At 42.8% G+C, this 19,278-nt stretch overlaps 1 protein-coding gene and 1 long non-coding RNA gene across 2 annotated transcripts in view; both read right to left on the bottom strand.

Moving 5' to 3' along the window:
• The window catches only part of LOC311239610, a 67,005-nt gene that overhangs the window by 28,174 nt on the left and 19,553 nt on the right, over positions 1 to 19,278 (bottom strand). The gene's annotated exons all lie outside the window — the stretch shown is intronic.
• Positions 881 to 7,137, bottom strand: LOC311238830 (uncharacterized protein; the record flags this gene model as incomplete). Its single annotated transcript, XM_084327031.1, has 3 exons — positions 6,478 to 7,137; positions 5,205 to 5,401; positions 881 to 1,135 (listed from the first exon to the last, which is right to left on the bottom strand). Exons 1-3 carry the CDS (start codon positions 7,133 to 7,135, stop codon positions 881 to 883), a joined length of 1,110 nt encoding a protein of 369 aa, XP_084183157.1. The 5' UTR covers positions 7,136 to 7,137.

The following is a 19,278-nucleotide window of genomic DNA, read 5'->3' on the forward strand; positions in this document are numbered from 1 at the left end:
CTCCTACTGCATGCACAGAGAAGAAAAAGGTATGTATCTTAACACTCCAACATTTTGGGAACCCTGGAGATAGACAAGATACATACCTTTTTCTTCTCTGTGCATGCAGTAGGAGTAGGAAGACATTGAGAACTAGGCTAATGGAGGAACCTACTTCCAGTGACTGACGCTAAGCTAGGCTAACGGTGCGTGTCTTCCTACTCCTACTGCACAGAGAAGAAAAAAGGTATGTATCTTCTTGTCTAACTCCAGGGTAGATGGCAAATAAGCTAATTTCCCAAAATGTTGGAGTTTTCCTTTAAATCCTCCCATCTTCCTTTCAAACCCAGATTCCATTCCCCAAGTTGATGACGAAGCAACAATGGCATTTTGGTCTCTTTGCTGTCAAATGTCCGACATGAGTCAATTAAAGACTTGCACAGTATCACTATATACAGTGTCATAGAACATTTCATTGGAATGTCTGTAGTTACAAAGCAATAGACCTACAGTATTCTGATCCACAAATGCGACAGTATGTACATTTAATAAAACTCAAACTTTTCCATTTGACCCGAGCCAGGTTTGGCCAAAACCCTTTTCCCCCTCAAGTGCTGATATTCTGGCAATAGTTATTCCTGACATCAACTTTAAACTATTGAACTTGAGATTTAAGGTACATTTCTTAATGCTAAAAACATTTTTGATCCACTTTTTCTCCCATCCCAATTCTGCCCCCCCCACCTCCTCTCCCCCCCCCCCCCCCCCCCCACGAGTCCCTCCCCACCCTCTCCTCCTCTCCTCCCCCACCCCACGAGTCCCCCCTCCTCTCCTCCTCCTCTCCTCCTCTCCTCCCACCACCACGCCCCCCACGAGTCCCCCCCCCCCCCGCTCCTCCTCCTCACTCGTACTCTGCGATCAGCACCATCATCGCCACGCCGAGCAGCAAGGCCAGGATCTCCATCACCGACTGGCCTAAGCTGGCGCGTCCCACCAACAGTTCTGGAAGCACGGTCACCGTGGCGATGTAAACAAATCCTCCGGCCGTGAACGGCAGGATCCAGGCGGTCGCCGCGGCGCCCACACCTTCAGCCAATAGGGAGCAGGCTGTGCCGGCCAGAGCGCCCACGGCTGTCAGCAGCTGTAGACACATGGCCTGGTGGGACAGAGAACAGAGCGGGGCTCGCAACTCACTTGATGCTCCAAGGTGTTTTAATTGACTAAATAATAGCAGTGGATACAACGTTTCGACGACCCTTCCGTTCTTTTTCAAGTATAAATACAACACAAAAAATGACATCTTTTAATACAGGAAATTAAATAGATTACATATCAGCCCCACCTGGTGATCAGGGGCGGTCCCAAGACTTGCGTGATTTATACATTTTATACACGATTAAGTAACAATTAGGGCTGTCAGTTTATCGCGTTAATTAGATTAATTAATTACACAGCAAATTATCGCGAAATACTGTGTCTGTTACTAGGCTTGAGTAAATTGTAATGAACCAAATGAGAATATCAATTACATTATTTAATTTTTTTTTTATCTTTGACTGTGAATAACACCATGCTAAAATTTACCAGACCTGAAAAATCTAAGCAAATTAATAGATGGAAGAGGATTAAACAGAAGGTTTTGTAGATACAGTACTGAATTCTGCCATCCGGACACATGCAATTTTAAATGTGATTATAGAATAGCAGGCATAAAATGGTTATGCGATTAATTAGATTAATTAATTGCAAATCCTGTAATTAATTAGATACACATTTTTTAATCGCCTGAGCAGCACTAGTAACAATTTATCTTTTCCATTTGACATTTTTTAGAAGGAGAATTTTTTTAGAGAAATATATATATATATATTAAACACAGTATTAGACATAATTTAAAGATAGGCAGCAGTGAGGTACTTTCTTTGGACCCGGTCCAGGTCCTAGCCACTGAAAACAAACTAAAACGAAAAAACAAAGTCTATCTATCGACTGTCTCCCTCTATGAGTTACATTTACAAATAAGGTCTAATGTCAAAGTCCTCATTGAGTCCTGTTGGTGCCATAGTTTTAAGATAATGGATCCACCATACTTCTCTCCTCAGTAGGAGATTATCTATATCTCCCCCTCGTCTTGGAAGATGCACTCCCTCTATTCCAAGGTATCTTAGTGATGAGACATTGTGGTGTGCCTTTTTAAAATGTAAAGCTACTGGGCTTTTTTCATCCCCAGTCCGTATCGTACTCCTGTGTTGGGACAGAGGCCACAGTTACCATCTATATATGAAGCAGATAGGGAATCATTCATAAATAAACTGTGTTCATATTAATCTCAGAAGTCATGAGATGGTTAACCAACAATATCCACAGAATCGTACTAAAAACAACACAGTGGCAGGAGTTTCATTTCAAAGACAGGACATCCCAACGTCGACTCTAAACGACATGTTCGCAAACTAGGGATGTTAACAATTAATCGAAGATCGATTGATTGATCGTTAAGGATTTACTCGAACACATGACATTTACTACATCTACTATCAAACAATGACGTGTTAGAATGTTGTCTGTCTCTTATCACATTGTAGCTGTCAGTAGAATGATGTCTTTTCAAAGCATGTTTCAATGGACAGATAACTATGACGAGGAGGAGTCTGGAGAAGAAGCCACTACATCATGAGGACTGGCGAGTCACCACTGCTGTGTTGCCAACTAGGGGTTAACCCTAACCCTAACCATAACTAGGGGTTTACATTACAGCGCTGTATATTGTTGATGGAAAGATGAATTTGCCGCCTTTCGATCGTCACCCTACTCAACCTATTGCGTGCTTCCTGTCTCGAGTTACAAGACGAAACCTCTGACGAGTGTCATTTGACGAGCCATTCGGACAAGTGACCACGTCCGGTTTGGCCGGGTCCTGAATGGATCGGTTACCGCTGATGGCGAAAATGATTGACCGACCACCTTTGTAGCCAATGAAATTCTGGAGCCAACGGTATCTTACATGAGGGCTGATTCCTATGGTAAACGGAGAGAAGAAGATGTTTCCTCATTCGCCGTCCAAATCAATGAGCAGTCCGCCATTTTGGACGAATTATTACCGATACAAGGATTACAAAAACATCTGTAAAACACTAATTTTCCCAGGGATTGTTATGTTTGGACCTGTACTGTAGATAAGACTACAGGTTATGGACAAGTTATGTTTTCCAGCTCCTACCTCTCAGCTGGAACTCAAACAGGCATCTGGCAACAAGTCAACACAACGTGAGTCACTTGTATTTTTATTTCAGTGTTCAAACCTTGTGGAAGAAAGTTCAGAATGTTTCCTTTCAAAAGAGACCAGACTCATGCATGTGGTTCAAGTAATAAATCGCTAATAACTTTGGGTATGCAATCGTCAGGCGTTTTATGCAAAATGTGCCCTCAGCATAAGGGGTTAAGAAAATGTTTGAGTTTGTTAAATACATGCTTTAGATTATTTAAGTGGCGACTGACGTCTTCTTTTTTTGTAGCCACATACAGCTCGCCCTCTTTAAGTTGACACAAAGCATGTGTAGGCCTCTACATTTCTATGTGTTTCATATGCCATGCAATGCTGTGGAAATAAACCTTTTGATTGAGGAAAGAAATACATTATTGTTTGGTAAATTTGGTATCTTTTGTTACAATGAACACATTGACCGCCAGCAGCAGGGGGCGCTGATCCCCCTTCAGCGCCAGGTCTTTATTCAATGGATATAGTTTTGCCAGAATGCCAAACTTGCGAGTCCTAAAATTATATTTTATATTATAGCTATGGATCTAATAACGCCGTCGACTGTCAGTGAGTTGCTTCTGGTCAACATGCAAGAAACGGATTGTTTTTTCATCCGCAAATTTCCGTTTTATACCGTTTTGAATATGAGTATAGTTTGAGTGATTCTGAGTAATTCCAGGAAAAGACGAGGAAAAGGCATTTGAGTGTAATCCAGTTATCACGTTGTAATTTTTCGGCTGATTATCTAATCATCCTGAAATCTACGCTAGATTATTATCATGTCTCCTCGTGCATACATGAAATGCCCCCCCCCCCCCCCCCCCCCCCCCCTTCCACCGCAGCCAACGGTAGAAAGCACAACACGGTCCACACAGATAGCTTTGATCGCGGGAGAAAGAAATATCAGATCAACGTTGACTGTCTGCCAGCTCAGACACATTCACCAGGGTCTGCAGAGGCTGCAGCCATGAATTATGAATAGATATAGCGAATAAAAGAAATAACGATCATAAAAACGAGTATACGTTTTTGGCGCAGAACCAGTTAATGGGTTATTGATCGTTAACGTTACCAATGATCGAGTAAGGAACGTGCTTACAATTTGCAACCCTATCTCAAACCGTTCAATCTCAAGCAGGGATCCAGGCTCATGAACACAGGAATCTGCCACAGCTTTGTGTCCTGGATGATAGAAACACTGCTCTCTGCACCACAGCTCTGTGTCCTGGATGATAGAAACACTGCTCTCTGCTCCACAGCTCTGTGTCCTGGATGATAGAAACACTGCTCTCTGCACCACAGCTCTGTGTCCTGGATGATAGAAACACTGCTCTCTGCACCACAGCTCTGTGTCCTGGATGATAGAAACACTGCTCTCTGCACCACAGCTCTGTGTCCTGGATGATAGAAACACTGCTCTCTGCACCACAGCTCTGTGTCCTGGATGATAGAAACACTGCTCTCTGCACCACAGCTCTGTGTCCTGGATGATAGAAACACTGCTCTCTGCACCACAGCTCTGTGTCCTGGATGATAGAAACACTGCTCTCTGCACCACAGCTCTGTGTCCTGGATGATAGAAACACTGCTCTCTGCACCACAGCTCTGTGTCCTGGATGATAGAAACACTGCTCTCTGCACCACAGCTCTGTGTCCTGGATGATAGAAACACTGCTCTCTGCACCACAGCTCTGTGTCCTGGATGATAGAAACACTGCTCTCTGCACCACAGCTCTGTGTCCTGGATGATAGAAACACTGCTCTCTGCACCACAGCTCTGTGTCCTGGATGATAGAAACACTGCTCTCTGCACCACAGCTCTGTGTCCTGGATGATAGAAACACTGCTCTCTGCACCACAGCTCTGTGTCCTGGATGATAAAAACACTGCTCTCTGCACCACAGCTCTGTGTCCTGGATGATAGAAACACTGCTCTCTGCACCACAGCTACTGCTTGAACCGTTACCTTCTTCTTGGTGCATCCGGACTGGACGAGGATGGCGAAGTCTCCGATCTCGTGGGGAATCTCGTGCAGGAGGATGGTGATGGTCGTGACCGTTCCTACCGCAGGACCCACCAGGAAGGACGCCCCGATGGCCAGGCCGTCGGTGAAGTTGTGGGTGAAGTCGGCCGCAAGATTCAGGTACGCAGACACCTTGATGTCTATAGTTAGTGAGAGAATCAGCCAATGAGACACACAAGAGCTATATAGTCAAGTTAGACCGCGCTCACAAGTTCTCACACTGGGTGCTGCAATCCCATAAAGTTCAGTATATCAAAAAGCAGGGTAGCCGGACCAGCACTCACAGGTTCAATGTTTTTTAATGGCAGCCTGAATAAATAGCAGACATGTTTCGGACAATGTCCTTCTTCAGTGATATGGCTAGCAATGGAAATACATTCAAGATGGTAGTTAAATACACCTGGCAGGTAATTACATGACATGACACGGCAGGAAATGACATCACAACGCAGGTGTGCCGGTGCATTTATATTATAATATAGATTGGTGTTAGATATATATCTATATATATATGTATAATTTATGATTGGACTCTACTTTGATAGGTCATTCCTTTGGTCACATTGCACCGGCACACCTGCGTTGTGATGTCATTTCCTGCCGTGTCATGTCATGTAATTACCTGCCAGGTGTATTTAACTACCATCTTGAATGTATTTCCATTGCTAGCCATATCACTGAAGATTAAGAAGGACATTGTCCGAAACATGACACACAAGAGCTACAACTGCAGACTTCAGAGAGTATTATCTACACCAGTGGTTCAACTGCAGACTTCAGAGAGTATTATCTACACCAGTGGTTCAACTGCAGACTTCAGAGAGTATTATCTACACCAGTGGTTCAACTGCAGACTTAAGAGAGTATTATCTACACCAGTGGTTCAGCTGCAGACTTCAGAGAGTATTATCTACACCAGTGGTTCAACTGCAGACTTAAGAGAGTATTATCTACACCAGTGGTTCAACTGCAGACTTAAGAGAGTATTATCTACACCAGTGGTTCAACTGCAGACTTAAGAGAGTATTATCTACACCAGTGGTTCAACTGCAGACTTAAGAGAGTATTATCTACACCAGTGGTTCAACTGCAGACTTCAGAGAGTATTATCTACACCAGTGGTTCAACTGCAGACTTCAGAGAGTATTATCTACACCAGTGGTTCCCAAAGTCGGGGTCGCGACTCAAAGGTGGGGCGCCAGCAGAGAGCAGCCACGGGAGGGCGACTCAAAGGTGGGGCGCGAGCACGACTCAAAGGTCGATGAAGCCTGTTCTAGGAGGGTTGATGAAGCCTGTTCTAGGAGGGTTGATGAAGCCTGTTCTAGGAGGGTTGATGAAGCCTGTTCTAGGAGGGTTGATGAAGCCTGTTCTAGGAGGAGCTCCACCAGGTCTCTCTTCTCTCCCTCCGCCTCCCGCTTCACTCGCTCCTCTCCGTGCGCGTGTCCATGTCCGCTCTCTTTGTGCACACGCACAACCTCCTCATCATGGGCGTGTCCGTGGTGTTCCTCATCGTGGGCGTGTCCGTGGTGTTCCTCATCGTGGGCGTGTCCGTGGTGTTCCTCATCGTGGGCGTGTCCGTGGTGTTCCTCATCGTGGGCGTGTCCGTGGGCGTGTCCGTGGGCGTGTCCGTGGGCGTGTCCGTGGGCGTGGTGTCCCTCATCAGGCAGGTTGGCCTCATCAGGCAGGTTGGCCTCCACGCTCCACTTACTTGCTCCGTGGTGCATTTTTACCTGAGGACCGTGGCCGTGGCAACCGCCTTCGCCATGGGAGTGGGCGTGGCCGTGATGATGGTGGCCGTGGTCGCCATGGGAATGGCTGTGAGCGACAGCAAGCAGCAACACTGCAGACGTGAGCAGCAGACGTACATGGGTCATCTCGGCCCCTGAGAGGGAGAGAGAGAGGGAGAGACTGTTGAGGAATAAAGAAACACAAACATTGTATGGTTGGTGGGTTAACAACCTCTTGAGCCCGGAGCACTATTTTCTGAAAATCCGCCTAAAAATACATACCTAAGTAAATGGAAGATTGCTCCACTTGGGTTAGGGTTGATTGTTTCAAATCTACATCAAATGAGCAAGAAATTTAGTCTTAAATGATGGTGGAGAGAGCAGAGTGTGGAAACAAACTGGCTGGATTTAATATTGAAATGTGTTTTTACGTTAGAGCCAGGTGGCACGGATTATACATACAGTGAGTCATTGTCTCTACCATTTGATGAAACGTCAATACTCCGTTGACTCTATTAACTTCTGGTCATTGAGCTACATTTTGAACGAATGAATGAATGAATGAAAACTTTATTAACAGATTGCAGAATGGGTACAATACAGTACGGCTCAATACACACAATTGTTAAGGGGATGCAGACCAGAGAAAGACATTTGTCTTGTTTACATCAAGACAAACACCATTTTGCCCTTGCTTTTTCCAGCTGGGACTTTTCATTCAAACAGCAAGGAATTTTTAACACAGACTTGTGGGTCCAAGCAGTACGCTACATAATTAACATTATTAACATGTGTGTGTTTCGTACGAGGTCTGTGCTGTGCATAGATTCTCGTAATATACCTGCATATAATCCTTCTATACATACTTTTACACCTGCATATAACCCATAACTCTGTATGATAGCATGTGCAATAATGCTGTTTAGACCACATATATATATATATTTATTCTTACTGTAATTATATCTATTCACATAATATGTATACCTGCATATAACCCTTTTGACATAACTGTAGATTCTATATCTGTACATATCCCTTACCTACTCTTACTAGTTACACTGCTGGTCAGTATGACTTACAGGTATAAAGACACTATGGTAGTATCACTGTACATATTAATACTACAACTCTGTACACATACTTCTGATTAGCACTATTACTCAGTAGTACTCATTTATTGTTTAACCTTTATTTACCCAGGGTAGGTTCGCTGAGCTGGTGCTCTTTTTCAGGAACGCCCTGCTTCACACTCACACCTCTGGTTGGTGCCAAACTGCCAAACTTATTTTCGTTGTAATGTACTTGTGCTGTATAATGACATAATACATTATTTTGAATGTAATGTAATGTAATGTAATCTAATGTATCTATTTCTATGTACGCAATGAATGGGCCAGGTGATTATACCAAGTGATTGATTGATTGAAATGTTTATTAACAGATTGTAAACTGGGTACAATACAGTACGGCTCAATACATACAATTGTTAAGGGGATGCAGACCAGAGAAAGACTTTCGTCTTGTTTACATCAGGGTCCCCCATTTTCAATTCATCATAACATATATGACATACATGACATACAGATAGACAGTACTGCTACATCTATACATTTATGACATATCAGATTTACAAATACAGTGACAATGGTCCACAATATGACTGTGGGGAGTTCAGAGACTTTGCAAAGCAGTATGGGTTTAAACACATTACCTCTAGCCCCTTGTATCCACAGGCTAATGGACAGGCTGAAAAGGGGGTCCAGATTGTTTAAGAGGCTCTTTAAAAAGGCAAGAGACCGTAACACTGACCCATGCCTGGCTTTGCTAAGCTACAGAGCAACACCTCTGGAGTGTGGAGCGCCCCCTGCTGAGCTCATCATGCAGTGCAAGCTGCGCACCACGCTTCCACACATTCCAGATGAAAAGGACATGGGCAGGGACACCAAAGAACTGTCCCACAAGAGGATGAGACTCAAGCACAGACAGAAACTGAACTATGACAAAACAACAAGGGGACTAGAGCCCCTGCAGAAAAACGATGTTGTGAGGATCGAGGGTCCTGATTTCTGGACCAGGAAAGCAACAGTCCTCAGGGAAGTAGGTCCCAGGTCATTCGCCGTAGAGACTGAGAACGGACAAGTGTTTAGGAGAAATGGGAGGAGTCTGTTGAAGACTCAGGAGGACACAGAGAAACCAAGCGAGGACACGGAATCTGAACCATCACAACACGGTGGTGATGCAGCAGACGTGCAACACACTGACCCTCCTTCACCAGCAGACATGCAACACACTGAGCCTCCTTCACCAGCAGACATGCAACACACTGAGCCTCCTTCACCAGCAGACGTGCAACACACTGAGCCTCCTTCACCAGCAGACATGCAACACACTGAGCCTCCTTCACCAGCAGACATGCAACACACTGAGCCTCCTTCACCAGCAGACGTGCAACACACTGAGCCTCCTTCACCAGCAGACATGCAACACACTGAGCCTCCTTCACCAGCAGACGTGCAACACACTGAGCCTCCTTCACCAGCAGACATGCAACACACTGAGCCTCCTTCACCAGCAGACATGCAACACACTGAGCCTCCTTCACCAGCAGACATGCAACACACTGAGCCTCCTTCACCAGCAGACCTTCCACGATGGCTGAGACATTGAGAAGGTCTTCTAGACCTAAGAAACCACCTGAGAGACTCATAGAACATTGTTGAATTGTTGATAGTGTTGAAGGAGAAGGTTTGTATGGTGGACACATTGTGGTTGGTGTTTATTTTAATAATAATAATAATAATAATAATAATAATAATAATAATAATATAATAATAATAATAATAATAATAATAATAATAATAATAATAATAATAATAATAATAATAATAATAATAATAATAATAATAATAATAATAATAATAATAATAATGTTATGCTCACCTGTTTGGAAAGAGGGTGTAATGATAAGTGCTATCATAGCTGCTACCACTAAGTGGCAGTATAACATCATGCAAGCTGTTACTATGGTTACTGGTAGGGCTATATAATTAGGGCACCTGTGTACAACCTGCAGACAATAAACAGCTGGCTGAAGCATAAAGATCTAACGTCTGTCTGGTTGATAGTAGACTACAATCTTTACAGTTGTTACTGTACAAATATACCTTTACATATATGTATATTGAAGAGAAATAAACAACAGATTCAAAATATTAGACAGCATATTTAGACAGAAAATAAGAGACTCTGCAATGCCATGGAAACAATCAAATAAATAATTGTACTTACTGATGTTGTGGTGTCAAAAGTCTGATATATGTTATCAGAAGCAAGTTTGGATCCAGATGGTTTTAGTATAAAGTCTTGTTCCAGTAGAGAATGTGTTCTGCCACAGAGAGGGGTTCAAGTCAACCAGCAGACTATCCAGTGTTTCTGGTTGAATGAGTAGTTCAGTCTGGAAAACAGTCTGTTCTTATACAGCTGAGCCAATAGTTGAGCAGTTAGCACTGCAGTCAGAATAGACACCCCATCCATCAAACACAAGGTGATAGGTCCTCTTATAATCACCTTGGAAGACAACTATGGTACACTTTGTACAATCAGTATTACACCTGCATATATTTTTGTACTTTCATTATTTCAATATTCTCTCTTACAAGATACTGGATGATCAGAATGTTGCCCAAATCCTTAAATATTGACATATTTCAGGTTCCAAATCAAACATAATCCTCAGTGGGACATTTAAGTGTCTTTAGGAAATGTATTGATTTGATGTATGCCATGTTTTTTTTTTTTATAAACACTGAGTCTGACATTACTTACATTACTGACCATCCAGTTGGCTGGTGACTGAAATTGTGATTCTTGGATGATGGCATCAGATTACAAAAAAAATGAATTTGTCAGACCAAGATATTGTCTACCAGGGAGTACAACAGGGAGTAATCTGGTTGCAGATTTAATTTCAAGATTTATGAAAGCTGCTGCTATTGCAAACTATGTGGACACTCTGCTCCAAAGACTCTGTAATGAAGCATGTGGCAATACAGGAGAAGGATGTTTAGGGTTTCCACCCGTCTCATAAAATACAGAATTGTCCGTCTTTGACAATTAAATCTGGAGTTCCGTTTAGAATCAATACAGGACGTGATATGTTCCCTATTGTCATCCCACCCGGGGATGAGGGTCAGAGCCAATCAGAGGCAGAGTCGGGGCGCAGCACCGAGCATTGGAAGGAAAGGATGGCAGACTGTCATGTAAATTGAGGCGTAACGTTAAGCTATTGCCCATCAGAGGTATTTGGGTAGCTTTTCAGTGAGAACAATGCTACCACCATTTCAGCCTGGTTTGGTTTCAGTGCCATTAAACCATCTGTAGGGTGCTCCAGTCTGCTCCCATTGACTTTTCAATTGCAAATAAATTAAGGAGTGTATCCCACTGCTATACAAATGCTTATTACGTTATGCCCGGGCCATTGGCTCTGGTATGTCATCAGTATTGTTGTGTTTTTAGAAGGAAATACATGTGATTGAACATGTCCCCATCAAGCATCTCAACAAAACCAAAACAAATAAAAATGCTTTAAAAAAACAATAATCTAATGGAATCTTTAACTTGTTCAACATAGTACTTACATCTTTTCATCCTAAATCTAGTAACACTGAGTTGAGACGTTTCAATGGAAGAACCAAGAACATATCATTAATCAATTATGTAATTTTACATAATGAATAAATGTGAGGCTTAACAAGTCCTCCACCTGTCCTAGGAAGGCAGAGTGCATCTCATTCTGTAGTGACAAACCCTCTTCACCCTGAGACCTGAAGACATACAAACTTCTCTTAGGCATTTGGTGAGAATGTTAAATACTTAATCTAAAAATAACACTGACAGGACAGTATTGATTTAATACTTTTTTATTTGCATACAGTCATCAAATAGACAGAGGTAAAGCATGGTCCAACAAAAATAAATGGAATAATAAGACTGGCCTCTGATAGCACATGGTCTGAAAAATACTGTACATTTGAACCATTTCCAGAGTGACTGAAGCCCTTCCTACATTGGTCACAGTGGTAGGGCCTCTCTCATGATAAGCATCATATTTTGAGTAACATAATGAAACCATTGTAAAATACATATTTTACATCTACAAGGCTTACAACTTGTGGGTATAAACTATTTCCATATTCAAATATGTGATCTTACGGTTATTTGGCATAAAGGTCCACTATGGAGATTTGTTTTCATTTATAATAACACGAGAGAAGAAAAACAGCTGGGTAGCGCAGCGGACTAAGCGTTCATCTACCACCGCAGAGACTCTGGGATCGAAACCAGCTGTCAGCGGTACCTCCGGCTTGGTCAGTCGTCCCTACTAACACAATTGGCAGTGTTAGCGGGTAGGAAGCCGGTGGGGTATGTGTCCTGGCCGTTGTAAACAGCGACTCCTACTGGTCGGTCAGGGTGCCTGTTCAGCAGGGAAGGGATCTGGGGGAGATAGTGTGATCCTCCCACGCGTTACACTCCCCCGGTGAGAGTCCTCGCTGTCAGGTGAAAAGAAGCGGCTGGCTGACTGATGTATCGGAGGAAGACATGTGGTAGTCTTCACCCTCCCCAGGCCGACAGTAGGGGGCAAAGGCGTGCAACGACCAGGAAGGGAATTGGCATAACGACTCAATTGGGATGGGAGAAAAAAAAATTATAAAAGAAAAAATGGGAAAATGGGGAGAAAAAAATAGATCAAAAAAGAGAGAAGAAAAACAGTGCGTGCATTACAAAATAATATGAAAGCTGCAATAATAATTTTCAGACAAGTAGAGGGCAGCAAGGAGCCATTGTAAACAAAGTATTGCCTCTCTTTCTCCCAAAGCAAAAGCCTTGTTTTGTCTCACTAAAGGGATCATTGTATCATGTATAAACATAACTAGAGAACAAAACAGAAAATACCAATTTCATGAATGGATTACTAGATTTCAAATAAAGTATATACAATGTTATTTTATGCATTTCCTGGTTGTTAAACATGAAAATGGCCAAGAGAACATTAAATATTCAATCTACAAACATAACACTGTTCTAACAGCATAATAGTCATGAGATTATTTACAGATAAAACAAAATTAAATGCATAGGTTTATACAATAGACAGAAGAATGTTTGATTTATGTCCAGTATGAATGCGCTGTTGAATATGTAAATGTTTTTAAGCAGATTTCTACTTGTTTTGAGTGTTTGACACCTGTATGAATACGCTGGTGATTTTTTGTTTAAGTTTCCAGAGTGAACAAAGCTCTTCCCACACTGGTCAACGTGATAGTGCTTCTCTCAAGAATGAATGTTCTGGTGTCTCTTAAGTGTCCAGATGTACTGAAGCTCTTCCCACACTGGTCACATTGGCTTCTCTCATGTATGAGTACGCTGGTGTGTCTTTAAGGTTCCAGACTCTCTGAAGCTCTTCCCACACTTGTCACAGGGATAGATCTTCTCTCCTGTATGAATGTTCTGGTGCGTCTTTAAGTTACTCAATTGATTGAAGCTCTTCCCACATTGGTCACAGTGGTAGGGCTTCTCTCCTGTATGAATACGCTGGTGTGTCTTTAAGTGTCCAGACTGACTGAAGCTCTTCTCACACTTGTCACAAGGATAGAACTTCGCTCCTGTATGATGGTTCTGGTGTTTCTTAAAGTTACCAAAGTCTCTGAAGCTCTTCCCACACTGGTCACAGTGGTAGGGCTTCTCTCCTGTATGAATACGCTGGTGTCTCTTTAAGGTTCCAGGCTGACTGAAATCTTCCCCACACTGGTCACAGTGGTAGGGCTTCTCTCCTGTATGAATACGCTGGTGTGTCTTTAAGTCTCCAGAATGACTGAAGCTACTTCCACACTGGTCACAGTGGTAGGGCTTCTCTCCTGTATGAATACGCTGGTGTGTCTTTAAGGTCCCAGACACACTGAAGCTCTTCCCACACAGGTCACAGTGGTAGGGCTTCTCTCCTGTATGAATACGCTGGTGTGTCTTTAAGTTACTAGGCTGACTGAAGCTACTTCCACATTGGTCACAGCAGTGAGGCCTTGACTCAGCCATTACTGTATTTGTTGTTGGGGAACAATTGTATCTGGAATAGAGAGAAACATTGCAATGAAGATTTCATGCATGGACAGTTATCTGCAATTTGTCATTGTGGTTGTTACTGTACAAATATACCTTTACATATACATCATACATCTACGTTGTACGTTGTCATGGCGCCGAGAGAGTGGTTACCTGGTTACCTTTATTTATCTTTGATTATACTCTTTATTTCGATACTTAGATTTCTCAGACGGGGCAATAGAGCTGGTGTGACCGTAAAGGAGAGGAGCAGTTCTATGTGGCCAAGTCTGTTCTTATTTTAACCTCCACTGTATTTTTTTTAATAGCGTTAGTGTTTTAAGGGAGCCTACTTGTAGAGCCTACTGTCCTGACTGTGACTATAGACCCTACTGTTGTGGTTGTTGTGCCAGGCAGGGAGGCTGTGTGCTGGAGAGCGTGAATGCAAGTCTTGTGGCTAGCTTCTGATTGATGGCGAGCTAGCACCCTTTTCCCATTACTTTGAACCATGAACTAAAAGGCTTGTTATCATACAAACAAGGGACTAAACACGTTTAGCAATTATGCCACAACAATGTGGAACGCCCTATCCACAGCCGTAACTAAATGTGAATCCTCAGTGTTTCCCACAGGATTTAGTGAGACTGTGGTGGTGGGTGAACCTGTGCCCCTCCAGAGGGTCAGAGCCAATCAGAGGCAGAGCGAGCATTGGAAGGAAAGGATGGCAGACCGTCATGTAAATTGAGGCGTAACTAAATCACTAGGTAACATTATCACGTCTCATGGCTTCTCGTATCATTGTTATGCCGATGATACTCAACTCTTCCTCTCCTTCCCTCCCTCCCTCAGATATCCACGTCTCCGAGCGGATCTCGGCCCGTCTGTCTGACATCTCCGCCTGGATGACGACCAACCACCTCAAACTAGAAGCTAAACAGAACTGCTCCACCTGCGGCCAAATCCTCCCCCCTGACCCACCTTTCATCACAGTGGAGAATGCAGCTGTGACTAGGGATGCACCCATATGAACATTTGCCGCGAGGACCCTTATGTAAAAAAGCCCAAAGTCTTTTTCTGGTCTTCATCCTCCAGTCCACTGTTGTTGTATTGAGCTGTACTGTATTGTACCCATTCTGCAATCTGTTAATAAAGTGTTCAATCAATCAGACAAATGTATAGAAAAGCTTATATTATAACCATATCAGGGCTGTACAGTGCGATGATATCGTCGCGAATTGCCCCTTTAATTGGCCGTTGCGATTGGTAAATATTATCTGGGGGCGGGCTTGCGAGTAGTGCTTTCAAGCCTTGGATTCGCATTTCACTCCTAAATTATCCAAGGCGTGTGATGACGCGATGACGTCACTCACGCGAGCTGAGCAGTGAGCACTCAGCAGGTATGATCAGCGAGCTGCGGCGTCTGCTCCTCCTCCAGCCCTCTCGCACCCGTGGCTGTTGTAAACACTGGGACCTCGGTGAGCCTGCCAGCCGGCTAGCTACTGATAGCTATCAACAAATGCTCCAGTAAGTCTAGTAGTGCATGATAGAGAATCCTGGCCGTAGCTGGAGGCTACAGTATAGGGCCCAGCTGCAGCTCCGGAGAATCCTGGCCGTAGCTGGAGGCTACAGTATAGGGCCCAGCTGCAGCTCCGGAGAATCCTGGCCGTAGCTGGAGGCTACAGTATAGGGCCCAGCTGCAGCTCCGGAGAATCCTGGCCGTAGCTGGAGGCTACAGTATAGGGTCCAGCTGCAGCTCCGGGGAATCCTGGCCGTAGCTGGAGGCTACAGTATAGGGCCCAGCTGCAGCTCCGGAGAATCCTGGCCGTAGCTGGAGGCTACAGTATAGGGCCCAGCTGCAGCTCCGGAGAATCCTGGCCGTAGCTGGAGGCTACTCAGTACACACAGACAGTGGAGCTGGTTGCATATAGCGAGCATTTAGACTTGTTGCGTGGTGGCGATGTCTTGCAGATAATACAACTACAAGTATAATTATATAATATATATATTTTATTAAAAAAATATATAATTTTTTTTTCTTTTTTTCTTTAAATCAAAAACAATCGATATAAATAATGGTAAAATTGTTATTAAAAAATGTTTTGCCCCTAAATCTCATTTAGGGGCAAGTGTGCCCCTAGTGAAAAAGCTTAGCGTACAGCCCTGCATATAACAAAAGATTATATTATTGTTTATGAAAATGTTTTAGCCCTATGCTTAACTATTATTTTAGGCATGGCAACAAATGAAATAATAATAATAAAATGAATAAATAAAATTATGCTCACCGATATGAACATAGGCCTCTTTACTTACTTATGGTACTTTATGGTATTCCACCATGCCATGTGTGTTTTTATTTTATAATGCTCATGAGTCATGATTATTGCTGAAGTCTGAGTCATACAATACTCACTGGCTTTCATAACCTAACAGACTAACTTGTCTTGCTCAAGATTTGTTTATGAGTTTTAATAAGAGAGCACTATCTATCTCAACCAAAGCAATGCAGGTAGACTGCAACAGAACAATTTTGATTGACAGTCGATTCTGCCAATTACGTCACACCGCTTGCACCCGCCTCTGCTGTTCTTACCACCAATCGGCAAGCGCTTATTCGTTTTTTACTTCGGGGAAGTCCGCCATTGATTTACACGAGAGAATCAATAATAGGGGTGCACCGATATATCGGTCGGGTATCGGTATCGGCCGATAAGTGCCTTGTTGACACCTATCGGCCGATAAGCTCAAATGTGCCGATAGCAGTCGCCGATAAATAACCATCAATTTGTGTAGCGTCAAAAGGCAAAAAAAAAAGTTCACTCGCGACCTACCTGCACAACGCCCGCCGTCCCCCCCACACACACACAAGCTACTGCATCAAAGTAACTACTTATGATTAACAAGGCATTCGTTTTGTGGCATTAACGAACGTTATATAGTTAGTGTTACACGGACAATAACATCAGCATATTATTATTACCCATAGCAGCAAGGCATTACTCCGAGTCCGTTCATAGCTCTGTTCCATTCCGTTGCTCATTCCGTACCAAACTACCCATTCTGCAATCTGTTAATAAAGTTTTCAATGAGACAAATGTATAGAAAGGCTTTGTTTTATTATAACATTTGTTGCAGTAAATAAAATCATTGTCTCTCGTTTGGTCATTCTGTCGAGCGCTGGTCGGCGGGCAGCTAACGTAAGTTTGTTTACCTCTCGCAAGCAGATCAAACGCTTGCCGATTGGTGGTAAGAACAGCAGGAGGTGGGTGCTAGCGTTGGGGGCGTAATTGGCAGAATCGACTGTCAATCAAAATGGTTCTATTGCATTGGCTGAGAGGCTGAGCTCTGGTTGAGAGAGATGGTGCTCTCGCTTATTAAAACTCAAGTCATAAACAAGTCTTGAGCAAGACAAGAAGTTAGTCTGTAAGGTTATGAAAGCCAGTGAGTATATTAAAAAAAAAGTTAGGGAACCGCTGCTCTAAATGTTTTGATGAATTGAAAATGGAGGACCCTTATGTAAACAAGCTGAAAGTATTTGGCTGGTCTTCATCCTCCAGTCTTATAGTCTTAGCAGTTGTATTAAGCTGTACTGTATTCTACCCATTCTGCAATCTGTTAATAAAGTTTTCAATCAATCAGACAAATCATGTATAGAAAAGCTTTCCTTTTATTATAACATTCTTTCATATAACAAAACAATATATTATTGTTTTTAAGAACGTTTTAGCCCTATGCTTGACTTTTAGGCATGTCAACAAATAAAATAATAATAAAATGAATAAATAAAATATTAAATAAATAATAATACACGTCTCTTTTTGTGTTACACCAAATTATGCTCACTGAGAACATAATTCATAATCCTTTCAGGGTTGCCTATTGAAATACTGTACACTTTCCTACTGCATCCCCTTAACAATTGTGTGTATTGAGCTGTACTGTATTGTACCCATTCTGCAATCTGTTAATAAAGTTTTCAATCAATCAATCAATCACACCTCCAGTACAGAAACATTGTTTGAGTTTGCGTGTCAGGTAGACCATTGATTGACAGTCGAGTCTGCCAATTACATCACATCGCTTGCACTCCGGTGCTGCAGCTGGACCCATTGCCCACCTCTGCTGTTGATAACGCTAGCCAAGTTATTATACACACAGATACACAGTGGGCCAGTGACTTTGGTGTAGGGGTGTAACAATGCATCGATCCTAAGGGGGAAATTCAACTGCATCGATTTGAAAATGTTAGAATAGATTATCGCAATTTTAATGTGTACACGTTATGTTATTGTCATGTCCGTTACAGCCAACACACCGACATACGCTACTGCATCAACGTTATGATTAACAAAGCAAGGCATTCGTTTTGTTGCATTAACGTTATATTACTATTGCTATCGATAAATCTAGGTGTTCTAAAATCTATTGCTATTGGTAAGAGAGACTATAATAAGTTGGTGTCTCGGAAAACGAGAGCCCTGATCGCGGAGTTTCAGGAAGTAAACAAGAAAAATGAGAGCTTCCGATTGGTCATTTGCTTTATTTCCCATGAAACCAGTCACTTCACTCTACTGTGATTGGACCGTTGGCTTGAGTGCAATGTGGGACTTGTCGTTTTTTAACGATCTCGCAGCGGAGGAAAAAAAAGACGAGAGGCTATAATCTGTATTCGCACAGCGTGCGCGTAATTGATTTTTACCGTTCGCATAGACATATTTTTAGGGGCCTGCTTATGAACTACACGTCTACACGCCACACGGCGGGCAGCCCTCTAAGTGTCATGCGCCAAAGGTAAAAACAGACCGCCCCTGGCGGGCGGCAGGCTTTAGTTTCGGTCCCTGAATACAAGTAAACATTATCCTCGCCTTAGCGAGCACACAACAATTAACCAGCTATATCAACAATAAGCAGCAGTTATTAACGAAAATGTTGGTAACTCCAGTCATTTTACTCAAATTGCAACAAATAAAATACTTCACCACACGAAAGAACAAAATGAGAATTATGCTCAGAAACAGATTATATTTATTAGTAAAATAACACCATAGCACCGCCATTAGCCTTTTCATGTCACGCACCACCAAAAGGGCGCGCGTGCACATATACAGTAGTTTAAAAAATTATATATATATATATATATATTAAAAAATGTTGCCACTAATATCGGTATCGGCCGATTGTGTTAGTTGAAC

Source organism: Notolepis coatsorum (assembly GCF_963971535.1).
Source record: "Notolepis coatsorum genome assembly, chromosome: 13".
Classification (NCBI taxonomy): Eukaryota; Metazoa; Chordata; class Actinopteri; order Aulopiformes; family Paralepididae; genus Notolepis; species Notolepis coatsorum.